The following is a 17,297-nucleotide window of genomic DNA, read 5'->3' as shown; positions in this document are numbered from 1 at the left end:
GGGGCCGGGAGGGGAGGGGGGAGGGGAGCGGAATGGGGGGGGGAGGAGGGAGGGGAGAGGGGGGAGGCGGGGATGAGGGGGGGAGAGCTCGGGATGGGGGGGGAGCTCGGGATGGGGGGAGCTCGGGATGGGGGGGGAGCTCGGGATGGGGGGAGCTCGGGATGGGGAGAGCTCGGGATGGGGGAGAGCTCGGGATGGGGAGAGCTCGGGATGGGGGGAGAGCTCGGGATGGGGGGAGAGCTCGGGATGGGGGGAGCTCGGGATGGGGGGAGAGCTCGGGATGGGAGAGCTCGGGATGGGGGGAGAGCTCGGGATGGGGGGATAGTTCAGGTTGGAAAAGGCCTCTGAGTTCATGGAATCCACCCGCTCACCCAGCCCTGCCCAGTCCCCACCAACCCACGTCCCTCAGCACCATCTCCAGGGCTTGCAAACCCCTCCAGGGACGGGGCCTCCCTGGGCCAGGGCCTGACAACCCTTTCTGTGAAGAAATTGTTCAGCTAAGGAGAGAAAGCCCCGTGGAAATACAAGGACACATTTCACCATTGCCTCTCCCAGACAACAGGCTCGTGACAGAAGGTACAGAAACAAATTCTTTATTAATTTTTAACAAGTCAGCAACATAACATGAGGCACTGAACACAAACCCAAGCCTGAGTGCTCCTCGTAGCCCGTGGTACCGAGTAAGACAAGTTTTCCTTCACTGAGCAGAAGGCTTCAGAAGAACTGGAGAAAGCTAAGCCTCCTCTCCCACCAAAACTAAGGAACCTATCTCCAATTAGAGCAGAAAGCAAGAAAGCACATTATTTTACTTGAGGTGACAGAAGTATCACCTATTCAAGCTTAATTCAGAAGAAAATGGTGACAGAATTGGGTAATTGTGCCTTCAAATTCTGACCTCAGCCTGAAGCCTTCAAAACAGGGTTATGTACAAACAGCTAAAAAAATATAAATTGCTAAGCCAAACAAGAACCATATTTTTGCTCAGCTTTACAGGCAGCTCTGTAGGGTCTGGGGAAATGTCTCTTGCAGAGGTTGGTGAGGAAGTGCAAGTTGGGCACTGGTCACACACACACCAGGCTCCCACCAGCACTGGTGGGGCTTGGTGAGCTACCCCAGTACCAGGCAGCCCAGCCTAAGACATCAGGTAGTGCTCATTTGGGGGACAGCTTTTTTGGGGACAGGTCATTCCTTAAAAGGCACTGCTCTAATGACACCACTTTATACCAAGGAAGGGTTTGTAATGTAACTCTGATGATTTATATTCCCATGAGTCAAGGAAGACACACCAAGAACACGGGGCTAGCCTGTAACCAGGGTGGGAAAAGCTTATTCCAATGTCACCAGTGACATCTTCCCTATCCAGAAGGCAACATATATATGTGTATATATATATATAATTTTATATATATATAATTATATATAAATATAACATTATATATAAAGTGCAGCAAGGCTGTTAATGCTCCACACTAACAGGGGGCAAGGTAAGATAAGAGGGCTGGAGCAGCTCTGCTCTGGAGCCAGGCTGGGAGAGTTGGGGTGTTCAGCCTGGAGAAGAGAAGGCTCCAGGGAGACCTTAGAGCAGCTTCCAGTGCCTGAAGGGGCTCCAGGAAAGCTGGGGAGGGGCTTGGGACAAGGGCAGGGAGGGATAGATTAGAACTGGGAGAGGGAGGTTGAGGTTGGGCATGAGGAGGGAATTCCTGGTTGTGAGGGTGGTGAGTGGTGAGATGCTGGAACAAGTTGCCCAGAGAAGCTGTGGCTGCCCCATCCCTGGAAGTGTTGAAGGGCAGGTTGGATGGGGCTTGGAGCAGCCTGGGCTGGTGGGAGGTGTCCCTGCCCATCCAGGGGGTGGGACTGGATGATCTTTAAGATCCTTTCCAACCCAAACTATTCTGTGATTCTAAGATTTAATTGTGCTTGTATTTTCTAAGTATTTTAATTATCTAGCAAACCCTGAAGTAAGCCTACTTTCTGCACTCTCTGTGTTCTGATGAGGTTATTTTGCCCTGTGCAGCCTCTCCCGTTCTGCACCCCAGTTTGCTTCAGCTGCTAAGTTCTGCAATGGCAAAGGGACAGCTTGTCAGGAAATTATTGAGCTTTTATCTCTTTGGTTACAGCACTCCTTTTAAGATGGGTTTTGCCAGCCCAGTTAGTAGACAAATGGGTGTTCCAAGCATAAAAGCGTGCCAAAAGGGTCAGCTAGAATGGCCATTATCTAACCAGAGCATTAACTAACCTAAGTCAGTGCTCTTAGCAATTAATAAGGTATTTGGGAGAAATTAAAAAGAAAGAAATCCTTATGATCAGCTGCTTCCCATCACCCAGGCAGGACACCAGGCAGCCTTTAATCCTCCCCACCACAGAGTCTGAGCAGAACCTTCCTATAGTCTCCTGAGCAATCTCCCTAGAAAGAACAAAGGAACAGGATTAGTTTCACAGTTGTGTACAGGGCTGGATTCTTTCCAGCATGTATGATTTGTTGTAGGGTTTGTAACCTCTTTGATAATTAAAGAACAAGAACATTCAGGAACATTTTCAGTCCCTCAATGCCAAGTCTTCTTGATTCCAGCTCCTCTAAAATACTCAATAGGTGTCAAGAGAGGACCTGTCTCTTTGAAGCTGCAGAGCAAATCCAGCTCTTTGTTTCTGACTCTGAAGAGCTTACCTTAATGAAGGAGTAGAGTGATTTCCCATACATGGCCAGGAATTCCCTCCTGATATCCAGCATGTCTATCTCACAGCGGGACACCATCACTCGGATCAAGGTGCTGTCATCTGTTCCCAAGCCCTAAAGAAATCAACCAACCCTGTACAACTACAAATCATTTTGGACAAACCAGTGACAGACAGAGGGTTTTGCACTTGGTCTTCTCTGGGATCTGTTCCTAATTAGAGTATTTTTGCATTAATGGAGTGATCACTAGCAGCTTGCTGCCAAGTCAGCAGATTGCTCTGGGCTTCCTGAGGGAAAAGAGGGCCATAAAAAAGCTCAGATTTTTTCCTTTTTTTCCCACTTTACGGTCAAGTTTCATTTTATCTAATGATTGCTGGCATGCCACTGACTTGAGCATGCAAAGGAAAGGGGAAAAAAAAACCAGTGATATCCCACCAAAAGCTCTTTACCTTCATGGATTTATACAATCGTTCAGCAAAATAGGCAGGTTTATTTCGCACACACTTCACTGGAAGGGAGACAAGACAAAGATAATTAATGCCAATGAAAATGGAAGAAGAAGATCTGCCAAACCTTTACAGCACTTCTCAGTCAATGTGTTTATTCTGTAAAGATGCAGTTCAGGGCCAACGAAGCAGGTACAAGGCAGACATCCTTGGTCAGTGACCTGCTGTAAACCCGTGTCTCTGTGCCCAGTCTTATTTTCTTTGAGGCTTTAATGCTCACTGACAGCAAATGTCAGGTACCAAAGCATCACTTGGGCAAGTGAACAGTGCCAGAAAGCACAGAGCTTCCTCACCAGATTGTATCTGCAAAGAGTAAGACATTGTGGCTTGCAAAAAAACCAAACAGCGTCTGCTTCCTGAAGCTATGATTACAGCCAGCCTGGGCAAGACACAGTATCTCTAATTAACTGATTACTTTGTAGACAAAATTTAAAAGCAGGGAACTCACCCACAGCTAACAAAGCATCTTCGAGGTCTCCTGACATCTCAGATTTAATGCTGTCTATGATGTCCTTATTAGCAATCCCTCTGTATACATCAAAAACTAGGAGGAAGAGTCAGTGGTAACAAGAGTGAGACACTCCAGGGCAATGACAGCCTGCAAACCACCAAGGATCACTTTGCAAGATCAAGCTCCTCACACCCTGCATGAACATTGTACCATCACTGTGACATTGTAGGCTAAATCTGGGCTGTCCCACAGAAATACTTCATTTTAATTATCAAGTGTCTTGCTAATTGGCCCACCACTGTTGCTAGGGTTTTCAAGAACTGTTGGTTAATGATGGCAGTTTAAATGCTCAGCTTCTTTCCCTCTCTGCCCCAGTGGGACTTACACCTCATTATCTCCAATTTACAGGCTGAAGCAAGTTCTACTGATGTTTTTCTCAAGTCCCTTTTTGTCTCAGCAGGGAATAAAATGGCCTTAAAGAACTGAAAGCTCCTACAAAAGTATCATCTTCAAACAAGGGGAAACATCCAGGACACTGTGGAAGGTCCTACCTACCTCTTAGCAGGTGGTATCTGTTCCGTGTACAGAGGATGGCCATAAATTGTACCTCATCTGTTCCCCATTTGTTCTCCCCGGCTTCATACAGGCACTTGAAGACATTATGAACAGACAAAATAACTCTAATTGAAAAAACCAGGTGTACATAACATGAGATTTTTACTTCCTTGGTGCTTGAGCACTGCTGGTCTGTGGCTTGTCTAGATCACAGGTATTTTCCATCTAATGCTGACCAAGCACAGCAACCCTCCACTGACATGTCACCTCCCCTCCCAAATACTCAGCCTGTCTAGAGACCTCTCACCAGAGTTGCAGAGGAACCATTATCCCCATTTCACTGGCTGAGTCAGAACAGTGAAGAGGCTTCTCTAAGGGTCAAAACTGAGAACAGAGCTCAGGGCTCCACCCAGGGCACGGCTGCCTATCACAGCTTCAGGCTTACTGTTCTGCCTCAAAAAAAGACCAAAAGAGGTCTAGAAAAAGCAGGGATTCACCACACATCACATGCACAAGAACAGACAATTCTTGCAAGGAAGCAAATTGCTACACACCTGAGCATCTTGCTGAGCAAGGGCATCATCCACATATGTTCCCTCATCTCTGTTTCCCTGTGGAGAAACAAGGATGAAAAACTCATTTCATCAGAGCAACGAATGGAAGCAAGTCCTGCAAATTCCCCATTGAAAACAAGTTGCTGGAGAGGCATAATGGGGTCCTTACAACTGAGCAGGAGTTTACAGAGACAGAAACATCTGGCTCAGGTGTGATTTGTACTTCCTTTTGAAGTGAGCAGCAACGCACTTGAACTGGGTTGTTTTAAAGTGAGAACATGACCCAGAGACAGACTCCTCTCCCTGCAGAAGCTGGGCATAAGATGCAGGGGAGGGGAAAAGCAAGAGAAGTGAAGCAAAAGCCAGGCTGAAACACTGAGGAGAGAGACACGTCCACCAGCAGCAGGAAGATTAGCCCCATTTCCCTCAGCCTGGACTTACCGTCGAGAGGGACACGAGGACCCTTCGGAACATGGAAGATGTGTCAGAGACAATGTCCTCCTCCAGGGTACGGCCATATTCTAGCAGGAGCACAGACACACATCTGTTAGTAACAGCTCCTCCACCTGGACACTGTCCAGAAGGACACAGATCTGTTGGAGTGAGTCCTGAGGCCACAAAGATGATCTGAGGGCTGGAGCAGCTCTGCTCTGGAGACAGGCTGGCAGAGTTGGGGTGTTGAGCCTGGAGAAGAGGAGGCTCCAGGGAGACCTTAGAGCAGCTTCCAGTGACTGAAGGGGCTCCAGGAAAGCTGGGGAGGGGCTTGGGACAAGGGCAGGGAGGGAGAGGACAAGGGGAATGGATGAAAACTGGAAGAGGGAGATTGAGGTTGGAGATGAGGAGGAAATTCTGGGCTGTGAGGGTGGTGAGACCCTGGCCCAGGTTGCCCAGGGAAGCTGTGGCTGCCCCATCCCTGGCAGTGTTGAAGGGCAGGCTGGATGGGGCTTGGAGCAGCCTGGGCTGGTGGGAGGTGTCCCTGCCCATGCAGGGGGTTGATCTAGATGATGTTTAAGGTCCCTCCAACCCAAACCATTTTATGATTCTATGAAGTGTGGAACTGTGGGCTGGAAACACCACCATATTCAGGGCTACAGGGCAACATCAAGAAACTCAGCCAGTATAAAACTGGTAGTAGATGCACACGTGGACAGACATCCAGCTGACAGACATCACCACCCCTCCTGCTTTATTTACACTCATCCAGTTTCTGGGTGAAGTTCTAGCCCTTGAGGTTGTTAGCAGTCCTGCTGCTGACAGCTGGCTAACTCCAAGGTTCTCTCTGGACACATTTAAAGGCTAACAGACCCTTCTCCTTCCTCTTCACATGCACACAAGGGACTTTTCAGTCCAAATGTCACTGGCTCATGGTTGATGCTACATACGAAGTTTGTAGTTCTCGTTGATGCGCCGAATCTCATCGTTAGTGCGAGAAGCCAGAATTTCAATCAGGCAACCTTCATCTGTTCCTCCACCCTAGGGAATTGCAAAGACAAGATCCAAGATGATCATGACAACTGTTTTGGTTTGCAACTAGGATATATATAAGATAATAAATAGAAATTAATAATAAATGTCGGTTTATGCCGTATCATACTAAATTGACCGGAACTTAAGCAACATAAAAGGAAGATTTCCAACCTTCATGGCCCTCCTCAGTTCATGCACGTCGTACATGGTGGTTGGAGTCATCATACCAATGATCACCCTTTCAAAATGCCCACTCAGCTCAGACTTCAAGTCATCAATCAAATCCTAGAAGACAGAGAGTGGGAGTTGGGAGAAGATCCAGCCCCTGAGAACAGGAAGAACTCATTCGCCGCTTTTCCTCATGCTCCAGCCCTCTTTGGATGAACAAGTTTCCCTTGGCCAGAGGAAGCCTGTGCTAACCTTACTGTCATAGAGAGTAGGATGTTATTCACATTTCATCCCAGTGGCAGAACCCCAAAATTGTCTGCATCTCCCAGTTAAAGCCACAGCCACTAATCCCTGACCACCACCTACCCGGCCAATGCTGCTTTTATAGGTGATCAGAACTTGCTGACGTTGGGAAACGTTTAGTTTGGTCAAGACCTCGATGATAGCATCTTCATCTGTGCCTGGAAGAAATCAAGGGAAAGTGGTCAGGCTGCCTGCACAAGAACCAGACACATGCTCTGGTCTTGTCCAGAGTGTGACATTAACCATCTTCTGTTCCTCATACAACCTGGTTCTCAACAGCACTGGGGACTAGTTCAGTGTACAGAAGGGGCTCAACCCAGCAGCAGCATAGCAGAACCACACTGCAGGAGAGACAGGAGCCTGACTAAGGGTTTAATTTTTGTGTCCAAGACTTGGATTTCCAGTTGAGTTCAAGACTCAGCCTGATCAAGGTGCTCAGCTCCTTTCAGTGCCCTCAGAGGGCCGTGGTACGATGCAAATGGCTAGACTGTCCCTCTAACAAACCACCAGACAAAACATTCCCAATCCTTGGGGAAAAAAAGAGAGTTTAACAGTGGAGGGAGACCAACTTACCAAATCCCTTCATTGCCTTCCTCAGTGCCTGTGCTTCTTGCTCAGCACTGAAACTGGAGACCCCCTTGATTGTTGCCTAAATGCACAGGAGAGGAGTTATGAAAAGCAGACTCAAAGTGATACAGACATAGAGTAGAGCTGAATTAAAAAGAAATACAATTCCAAAGATGCAAACACAGTGACAGCAAGTGAAGTCCAACCAACAAACATGAGTCACTTTGTACCAGGCTTCCATGCTACCCCAAAGAGAAATGGTTTGTTCTAGAGGGGTATCCCAGCCACAGAAATAAGCCATGGGGACACACCTAAAAGGACAAAATATCTTCATATTGGTGGCCATGGAGTGTCTAGTTTCCAATTAAATAATGGCAGGCAGCCTAACATCTTTGTTCTGTCCAGCTGGGGCTTATTCCCAGCTTTTTTCCATATGAATCATAGAAGAAGCTGTTCCCATCAAAGCCCTATTCCTGATTCCTCTAAGAGCAGCCAAAGACCATCTTTCTGTTCAATAATGCCCTCAAAAGTGCAGTGTTTTTTCAAAACAGTGATTCACAACCAGGTTTCTCCTGCCTCCCATCCAGTGCCATTTCTGTGGGACCACGTTATCTCTTCCAAAGCTCTCCCTGGTCCCATAAAAATCATCAGCAAATCCCTGCTTAGCATGTGTGCAGCCTAGGCTTCCTGAGACAGGCCCAGGGATAACCACCAGGTAGATGGGTGCTCTGCAGGTTGAACCTGGTAAGAAGAAGATGCCCAGGAAGTTTATCTGGAGAAATTAATGCTCTTTGAACCAGTACCTGATCAGGTTTTCCATTAACTCCTGAAGTGAAACAGCCCATACGTGTGTGGGTCATTCTCCTCCGGTATGAGGAAGCAGAGAGTAGTGATAAACACACCCCCATAAAGGGACAGACAGTGACAGTGTTCTCTTCCTGCTGTGTCCTTATCTGAGCTACACATGGACCTGATCAGAGCACACCCTGGCACAGCAGGGACAGAAAACACACACTCACCATTGTTCTCCTATGTGGACAATCTGCTGCTGTCCCAGTCCCCAGGCAGTTAGCTGTAATAAAAAAGAGAGGAAGCTTTAGCTTTCTAGGAAGTAATTCAGAGACCATACTTGGCAGTTGATGGGGCTGGTCTAATTTCTCTGAGGACTAAGAGCAGCTCCTGAGCACCCACAGGTTTCCCTGGGTTTCCAACAAACAAGACTGGCTTACAGCAGCTCAGGCCTCTCTGAAAGAGGGGTGTGGTGCACGAGCAGGTGATTAGCACTGCCAATTTAAGAAATTTCTTTTCCATTTCTAGCTTGACAGCCTGGCTGAGGCTACAAAGAGAAGCAGACAATGTTGCCCTGGGAGCAAAGAAACCAGCCATGATCCCCTTGTCCTTCTAAGCACACGGCTTTGACCTTGCCAGGTGAATGCCTGAGGGCGGATTAGGGTGAAGGTTCCTGCACCCTCCTAACACCCTTCATGGATACTCTGGGAGGCAGAGACAACACCAAGGTGTGGATCAGCATGCAAATGTTAACCTCACTTGAGGGCTGGGACAGGGAGAATTATTCTCCCTCTTATTTATCTTCAAGATCCCTTCCAACCAGAATGGTTGTATGATTCTATGATCTGCCATACTCAGCATCTCCTCAGTTTGGTGCCATGTGTCACTCCTTGCAGCTCTGCAGTTTTAACTGACTGTTAAAGCCCTCAAAAAAAAAAAAAAAATTGCCATCTCCCCAGGCTTTTTTTTTTTTTGCTCATAATTTTGTTTTCACACAGAGGCCTACACAGGAACATACCCCAAGCATTTTCCTGGATCAGTGGACAGGATATCAAGCACTAGGACAAGGTTCACTTCCCTGCAACTCACGTTCCACACAGCGTGAGCAGTTTAGAGGATCACAGAATGGTGGGGTTGGAAGGGACCTCTGGAGGTCATCGAGTCCAACCCCCCTGAAAAACAGGACCACCACATAATCTAGGGCAGGTCTCTCAGAAAGACATCCAGGTGGGTCTTAAAAGTCTCCAGAGAAGGAGACTCCACAACCTCTCTGGGCAGCCTGTCCCAGGGCTCTGTCACCCTCACAGGAAAGAAGTTCTTCCCCATGTTGAGGTGGAACTTACTGTCTTCCAGTTTGTGTCCATTGCCCCTTGTCCTATCACAGGACACCATGGAAAAGAGCCTGGACCCTTCTTGACTCCCACCCTTCAGGTATTTATAAACATTAATAAGGTCCCCTCTCTGTCTTCTCCAGACTGAACAGCCCCAGGTCTCTCAGCCTTTCCTCATAAGGCAGATGTTCCAGTCCCTTCACCATCCTTGTAGCCTCCATTGGATTCTCTCCAGTAAATCCCTGTCTCTCTCAAACTGGGGAGCCCAGAACTGGAAATAATACTCCAGGTGGGGTCTCACCAGGGCAGAGTAGAGGGGGAGGAGAACCTCCCTCGACCTGCTGGACACACTCTTCTTAATGCACCCCTGGATTCCATGGGCCTTCTTGGCCACCAGGACACATTGCTGTCCCAGTGTGAGGGCCTCAAAGCCCGTCAGCAGAAGCAGTGATGGCAGCAGCTGGCAACATCTCTCCTTAATCCTGCTCGTGGTTCTTAGTAGCTGCTGTCAAGGAGCCCAGACAGTTGTGCAAGAACAGGGGTGGCTTTGCTCATGCTTCACATGACTCTTACAAATCTGGGACACCATCTGAGGGTGCAGTTTGGGCAAGTGAACTCCCAGCATGACATTGGCCACAGGTGTGTTAGGCACAGGCACTCCCAGAGCTCTCCAGGTCATCTGTACGTTATTACCCTCTGTGCAGTCAGGCCACAGATGGACAATTATTTGTGTTGGCTTTGCTCCCTTTCCTTTGATTACAGATTTCAGTGGTCAAATTATGACCTAGACCTCAGAAAACTCATCTTTGCTCTTTCGAATCTTTTACAGAAATATAAAGCCAACTTTATTTGCTTTAGTCAGACACTGAATCATGGCTTTGAATTTCACAGATGTTTTTTCTGATGCAGTTTTACCCTTTGGTTGGTTTGTACCCAGAAGCAGGAATATTAGACAGGGTGGTTTAGCAAGTCAATTAGAGGGCAAAAGAAACATCAGTAAACAAGGAAAAGGAGGTGGGAGGCAGAAAAATCTGGAGTGCTCATGAGCTGGCAGAAAGAAACCAAAACATGAGGAAAAGATGCCTGTGCTGGATTGAGGGCAAATGCTCCTGTAGTATCAAGTTACAACAGAAATGTCACACTAAATATTGACCTTAAGATTCCAATTTCTTCATCCAGCTTAAACGTGTCTGGGAATACAAAGAGCTCTGCAACAGGCTGAGGTGCCAACCCCACTGTGCAATCTGTAAATGCTGTTTCCTTCCTATTTCTGTGTGTGGTGCCACGAGAAATGAGCCACTGAAGTTACAGGTAAAAGTGCTCAGCAGTAGAACCGGGTTCTCCAGCAACGGTCCCTGCCCCTGCAACCCTCTCACAGGTGAAGGCATCTGCATAAACTGTTCAGGCTGGGGTGTTAGATGAATAAAGTTCTTCTGGCCACCTCCTTTGCTAGCACTGAGAGAAAGGGATTGCTCAGCCATCTTTGCCAGCCCTCTGCAGCTTGACATGACTCCTGGCCTGCAGCTCCAAGGGGAAAATCAGCTTCAGGGTAGGAGCAACACTTAACTCTGTGTTCTGAAGAATTAAACTACACATAGAAAAAGTCAGCTAGCTGAGGTGCCCTGGCTAATCCCTGTCCTGATCTTATTTGTTTCATCCCAGAATAAAGGCCTAAGTTTGCTGTAGAAAACCTGGCTTAGAACAGGCTCAAAACACTGTGGCCAGATGACAGACTGCAGGTGTACAGGGCATCCCTCCCATTATTCACATTTTTTCCATGGATGTCCTTTTCCTGGCAGCCTTTATCAGCTAATCAGGCAGTTTATAAGTCCACTTCTATGTCCTCTAAAAGCCAAATCCAGAATAAACTTCTTTATCAGAAAACAGCTGAAGCTGCTTGTGCTGCCCAGTTCAAATCCAGGTTTCCCTCCCTGTGCACAGAGCACATGCAGCTCCCAGCAAGCAGAGCTCCCAGCTGCTTCACAGGATATCAACACAGGATTTTTTCCCCCCAAGTCAGAGCTCACAGACATATTGCCAGTCCTACCCCCCGGATCTAGAGTGGAAACCCAGCGTTTTGCGACCCATCCGCTCTCCAGGCAAACACTGGACTTGTCTGACTAGTTCTTTCCTTGGGTGCACGTTCACACAAACTTCTGGTTCGAACACAAACCCACACCCTGTGCCAGGTCAGCTTTTCCATGGCTCTGCCGTGGCAGCTGCTTGCGGGGCTGCTCCCCGCCCTGCCCCGGCCGGCAGTGCCGCCGGGGGCTCACTGGGGGGGCTGACCCCCAGCCCGCTCTGCAGCTCAGGACAGGATCTCTCTGCTGCTGGCCAGCCCCCAATCCGGCTGAAATGTCCCAGCACCTCCCACATGATGGCCTTCGCGTGGCCACCGCCCTCAAAATGGGGTAAAAATCTAGCACCCAGATAGCAGCAGACGGGGCAGCCTGTACCCCTCGCTTCAGGCTGCGCACCCACCTGAAGCTGCTTCACAAGCCCCAGCAGGGAGCGTGGGACAGCCTGGCCAGGGCAGAAATAGGAAGCAAAACCCGCGCTCCCTCTGCCTGGGAAAAGTCAGCCATCTTCCTGCTTGCCACAACCCGCCTCCCCGTCCTTCCTCACCCCCAGCCTGTGCCCTCCAGGGCTGCCCCAGTGCTCCCAGTGCCTTGGCACGGCGGCCCGAGGGGCACATCCCCCCAGCTAAGTGCTGTCCCGGTCCCTAAGCAGCCGCTGCGCTCTGGCAGGCAAGGAGGGAGCCCGGCACCTTCCCACGCACCTCCAGGCAGGCGAGACCCCCCCCGTGCCCAAGGGGAGCCCCAGGGAGCGGGGCACTCACCTGCGGTCCCCGGGGAGCCCGGCAGGGATGTCAGAGCTTCGCCCGGCTGGGAGAGTCCCCGCCCCGGAGCAGGGTGGGACCCGCCGGCGCGGAGCGGAGATCGTCGCAGCCGGTCGGGAAGGGAGCCCAGCCCTGCTCCCCTCCTGCGGGAGCGCTTGGGTGGAACCCGGAGCGGGGAGCGGCTCCCCGGGGAGCCTGACGCACGTTTAGGGACTGCACGTGCGGGCTCACACGGAGGCCCTGGCAAATCCAGGTGGTCTGGTCGGCTCAGGTGGCTGCCGTGCTCGGCAGCCTCGCCTGGGAACACCCGTGGGAACTGCGGGTCTCCCCGGCCGCAGAGCCCACAGCCTGGTGCCCGGCTCGGTGCTGCTGACCCGGCACCCCCCGGGGATGCGAGGGGCACGACGGGCTGGGCAGAACCAGCCTCCAGCAGGAAGGCCTGTGCCTCCCCCAAGCTGTTTGTGAGGATTTGTTACCTGTGTTGTGCCTCCTTCGCTCCCACGGCACCTCCCGGGGTCTGCAGCATCGTTCCCCCTTCTGCATCACAAGCAGCCATGATTTCTGTCACAGTTACTATTTTCACAAAGAGGATTACTTTTGCCCCAGTAAGTGGCACTGCACTGAAGTCTAAACACTTCAGGCAAAGGGACTTGTGTTTTACCCAGTGTGACACTGCCAGGGTCAGCCTTGAACAAGATCATGAGGCTGGCAGAGGGAACTCAGCCTTGCAATAATGCATGTCCTGTCTTTACTGTGTTTATCCTCAGGGACTCTGGTCTACTCTGATGCCAAACGTACAATTACAACGGGTAAATCAACCCACTCAGGTTCCTTTTTCCAGCTCATACAGTTATATCCCATCCCAGTGCCTCTTTGCACATGCTCCTTTGCTGGAAGAGCCCTATATTTAGCAGCTTGGACGAGTGCAGGCTGTGCTCAGTGAGCATGTCTGTGCAGCCAGCTTATTATAGCTGCCACTGCAGCCCAGTCTCCTAAAAAAACAACCCCACAGGCCAGAGCCTGCTTACCCCCCCAGTGCAGGGGCACATTGACCAGAGGGTAACAGAAAACAGGGTTCAAGCCATAAGCACTCTTCCTTTGCAGAGCCTCTTTCCTTGCAAAATCTGGCACCCTGGCCAGGCTTCAGTGCAGACTAGTGCCTACTGTCAACAGCCACTGAGGAGAAACTCTTCTCTTGCCTACATCTGTTGAAGTTTCCATTCTTGTCCCTTCCTCCCACATCAGCTGCCTCCTGCTCTGGGCTCACACGCTCATTTTAACCCACTGGCAGGATTTCTGTGTTTCTCCATCTTAGGTCGCCTCTGATTTTTTTAGCCTGTGTATTTTGAAAATCTCCATTCCCTTTGCTTTCCAGCCATTTCAGCCCCAGGGGATGGATGGCTCTGATGCTCCAGTCAATTATATGGGCAACACTAATTATTCTAGACCATGAGTTCTTCTTCTTTTGAAATTATTTATCCTTTAAGTATTGCACCAATCCTGCGATGATTTGCATAATACAACCTTTTCTTTCCCCCTGGGAAAGGCTTCAAGTAGGGAGGAATACTTGAAGGTGCTAAGAGTCTGTGTGGATGATTTTGGCCACCCAGAATCAGTTCATTCAGAAGCCAGATCCTGACACAACACACAGCTGAGTTCCCTGTAATCATGGCTGGTTATGGATGCTGGCTCTGTAGCCATCTGATTCAGACAACCATGATTATTTGGACCAGAAAGGGGAAAAAAAAAAGTGAAGTACAAAATCTTCTGAGAGTTAGCTGAGCTTCCCTGGAAGGTGGATCGAAGGACAGGGGATTTAGGGTAATGGTTGCACCTTGTTGTACCTTGCTACGGGAGCCACTCCCTTCAGGAAGGTGAGGGGTTGTTGCTGCTGGAGAAATTTCCTACAGAAAGTTCAGGAGACAGAGGTTTGCCTCCCCAGGAGCCCTTTGTCCAGGGCCTGTTCAGCTTTCAGCATGTTGTCTTAATCTCTTGAAGGCTAGAAAGGCTACAGCTATCCTTAAATATCTCCAGCCTGAAGCACTGTCTAGCATAGCTTTGCTGTCCTCACATCAAAAGAGGGACAATAATGCACCAGCCCATAGCTGCTCTCAGTGCAGTAAGTGCCAAAGTACATTGCTTTTCTTTTCACTGATATTTCCTGTTTCTCCCATTGATTATTTTAACCCTCCCTGCTATAAAGCTCTCCAAATCTTCAGACTTTACTCAGTTGCATATCTGCTCTGTATTCCCACTCCATCCCACAGTCTTTCCATCTCCACAAAAGACATAATAAAAATTAAAGGTCACAGAAAGACAGGGCAGTGTGCTTTAAGTAAATGTAAAGCCTGTTAGGAGGCATTTATTCTGGGTCTCACAATGAGAACAGAGTGGAACCTCTTGGAAAATGGCAGCTTTTGTGTTTTTGCCCTAAGGACCTGGCCTTTTAAGTTTGCACCTCAAAGAGTAGAAGAGACTGGTGCTGGAAGGAGAGATTTTCAGTGTTATTTGATTAGCAGGTACCTGCCTTTAGCTTTAGAGAAACAGCCTCACCTCATTCTCAGGGTCCAAATCCTGGCACTAACAAAATCATTAGCCAGTCTCCCAGGGACTATGTTTTAAGGAAGTTCTTAAGGGCTCGTATTGATACCTGAGCACCAGCAGTTTGCAGCCTGCAGCCCCTGGAAATGGGGCTGTTCGGGGGTTGTACAAGTGATCTCGCAGTGCTGCAGCTCGGTTCAGCTCCTGTCTCCATAGCAGCGGGCAGCTGAGGCTCAGGTAGAGGCTGCAAACCAGCACTTGCTTCTCTAAAGCCCCTGTTCTCATGTGCTTGTAAGAGGGTAAAGGACTCTCACATTCTTCATATGGATGTCAGATGAATCACAAACTGCAGATATTGCACTCGCTGCAGAGATGTAGGGGTGCTTTGCATGTCTCCTTTCCTCCAGTTCAGGTCTGTGTAAGGTGAAATGTCCATTTTCCCAAGTCAGAAGTAGCTTTGGTGTAGAAACACTGGTGTTTTGGGGAAGATCCTACAGCCAGCCTGAAGCTTTTCTTTATTATTTGAGCGAAGCCCTTTTAACACAAGAGGAAGGAAGGTGACAAACACACTCCAGAAATAGGAAAACAGTATTTATTTGAGGTGGGAAGACCAGGATACTCCATTTGTGAAACAGAAGTGTTCTTAGCTCTTCATTACTTACCATAAGCATTAGAAACCGTGTTCTCACACAGGGAGTGCTACCTGGGGAATGTGCAGCTACTCCAGCTCTTAGCAATCCAGACAGGACTTCACACAGCCCTGAGCACAGAGCAGGGGTTTTGCTGTGCAAGTTAAGGGCTCTCTGGGTAGACTCAGGTTGATTGCACAAAGATACATGTCACACAACACCAAGAAGGAACAGGGGAGCAGAACTGATTTCACAAAATCCCTCTAACCCAAAGTGCTTTCAAAACAGGAGACCACGACATGCCTTAGAAAATAAAACTGCAAGGGAAGACAGCAACCACCAGCTCCTGACAAAGCCAGGAGTCAAACTCCCCATTTCAAATGTGCTTCAGTTAGAAGATTTTTGTTGCTTGCATGTTCTGCAGGCAGGCACACCACAGGAGGTCCTTGATGACAGTGACAACTACAGCACTGTCTTGGGTGCTACCACACAGTGCTTTCCATGCTGCTGTCCTACAGCATATGCTGTGTTGACACTGTCTCAGAAACACCCCCACACTCAGTCTTTCTCTGACAGAGAAATGTAAGGCTGCACTTGCCCAGGAGCCCAGTCTACTGTTTTCTTTTATTAACTACAGCCAAAAACAGCAGGGAAGGCAAACAGTCCTGGGCTATGGGTTTTTTACAGCTCCATCAGCTGCCTGTGTTAATGAGCAGTAGCCAAAGAGGGACTGGAGACAGCAAGTGTCTCTGTAGTGGGGTTATGAGGATGATTAGGCACTTGTGGGGTGACACTTGTACCTTCAAAAGGGCCCCTTGCAGTCATACAGGTTGTCACTTGCTCTTGATCCTAGTTGTGTTGCCTCACCCTCCACTGTTCAACCTGGACTGGGGAAAACAGTTCTGCTCTGACACTCCCAGGTCTGCTCTAACACCTCCAGGTCTGCTCTGACATCCCCAGGTTGCTCTTCATTTGTCCCCTGATGCCATGACCCCACTGTAGAAGCCAAGTTAGTCAGGCAGGATTTGCCCTTGAAGCCATGTTGTCTGTCACCAGTCACCCCTTTATTTTCCACGTGCCTTAGCAGAACTTTCAGGAGCATCTGCTGCTCCATGATCTTGCTGGGCGCAGAGGCTGACTGGTCTACAGTCCCCTTGGGTCTTCCTTTTTTCCCTTCTTGAAAATGGGAGTTATGTTTCCCCTTTTCCATCCAGGTTGGATGGGGCTCTGAGCAACCTGATCTAGTGGGGGGTGTCCCTGCCCATGCAGGGGGATTGGAACTAGATGATCTCTAAGGTCCCTTCCAACTCAAACCATTTCATGATTCTAGGATTCCCAGGTCTGCTCTAACATCCCCAGCAGAGCCTCAGGTGCAGGCTGGGGCAGAAGATGTGCAGGAGTCCTCACAGGATTTGGATTCCCTTGGGAAGCCATCAGCAGGTGGACACAGAACAGTCAGGGTTACAACTCGCCGTGACAAATTCACACCAAGGACAAGAGATGGGCCAGACCTCTGTAACTGCACTCACATTCCCTTTGGACCAATATAATAATTTTGCCTCCAACAAACCTCCACTATCAAGACTAATTGATATAATTTAAACCTCAGGCCTCAGGGCAGTTGCCAGCTCCATGCAGAGACATCTAGTCAGGGAAAATCCTAATGCCCCTGGGGAAGCTCTGTCTTATTTGTGGTACCACCTAAGCCCTCCTGCCCTGAAAGCTGCAGGCTATGAACTGCTACACCACTGCTTCCAGCAGCCTGAAGTGCATGATCAAGCCTAAATTTCATGTAATGGGCTTACTGAATGTTTATTTTCAATTAGCATACATATAGTTCTGAAGAGGAAATGAATAGCTTTCATTTTTTATTTTTTTTATTTTTTTTTCTTCTTAATTAATATTTGCCTCAATGTAGCTTTA

The 17,297-nt window shown here is 49.0% G+C and overlaps 1 protein-coding gene across 1 annotated transcript; it reads right to left on the bottom strand.

Annotated features, from left to right (window-relative positions):
• Positions 1–577: 577 nt before the first annotated feature.
• On the bottom strand, positions 578–12,339 carry ANXA4 (annexin A4). Its single transcript, XM_051640713.1, has 13 exons — positions 12,201–12,339; positions 8,265–8,317; positions 7,252–7,327; positions 6,742–6,836; positions 6,379–6,492; positions 6,123–6,213; positions 5,182–5,261; positions 4,741–4,797; positions 4,187–4,280; positions 3,629–3,724; positions 3,124–3,182; positions 2,666–2,788; positions 578–2,404 (listed from the first exon to the last, which is right to left on the bottom strand). Exons 2-13 carry the CDS (start codon positions 8,265–8,267, stop codon positions 2,345–2,347), a joined length of 948 nt encoding a protein of 315 aa, XP_051496673.1. The 5' UTR covers positions 8,268–8,317; positions 12,201–12,339; the 3' UTR covers positions 578–2,344.
• Positions 12,340–17,297: the final 4,958 nt, after the last annotated feature.

This window comes from Apus apus, chromosome 26, assembly GCF_020740795.1.
Source record: "Apus apus isolate bApuApu2 chromosome 26, bApuApu2.pri.cur, whole genome shotgun sequence".
Lineage (NCBI taxonomy): Eukaryota > Metazoa > Chordata > Aves > Apodiformes > Apodidae > Apus > Apus apus.
Note: the sequence above shows the minus strand (reverse complement) of the source record. Positions and strands in the feature narration are given on the sequence as shown.

Excerpts from the sequence above, each read along its gene's own strand:
- ANXA4 (XM_051640713.1), bottom strand. Across the intron at positions 6,214-6,378 it reads AACTGAGGAGGGCCATGAAG|GGTGGAGGAACAGATGAAGG; the intron begins GTTGGAAATCTT and ends GCAATTCCCTAG. Across the intron at positions 3,183-3,628 it reads AGATGCTTTGTTAGCTGTGG|TGAAGTGTGTGCGAAATAAA; the intron begins GTGAGTTCCCTG and ends TCTCCCTTCCAG.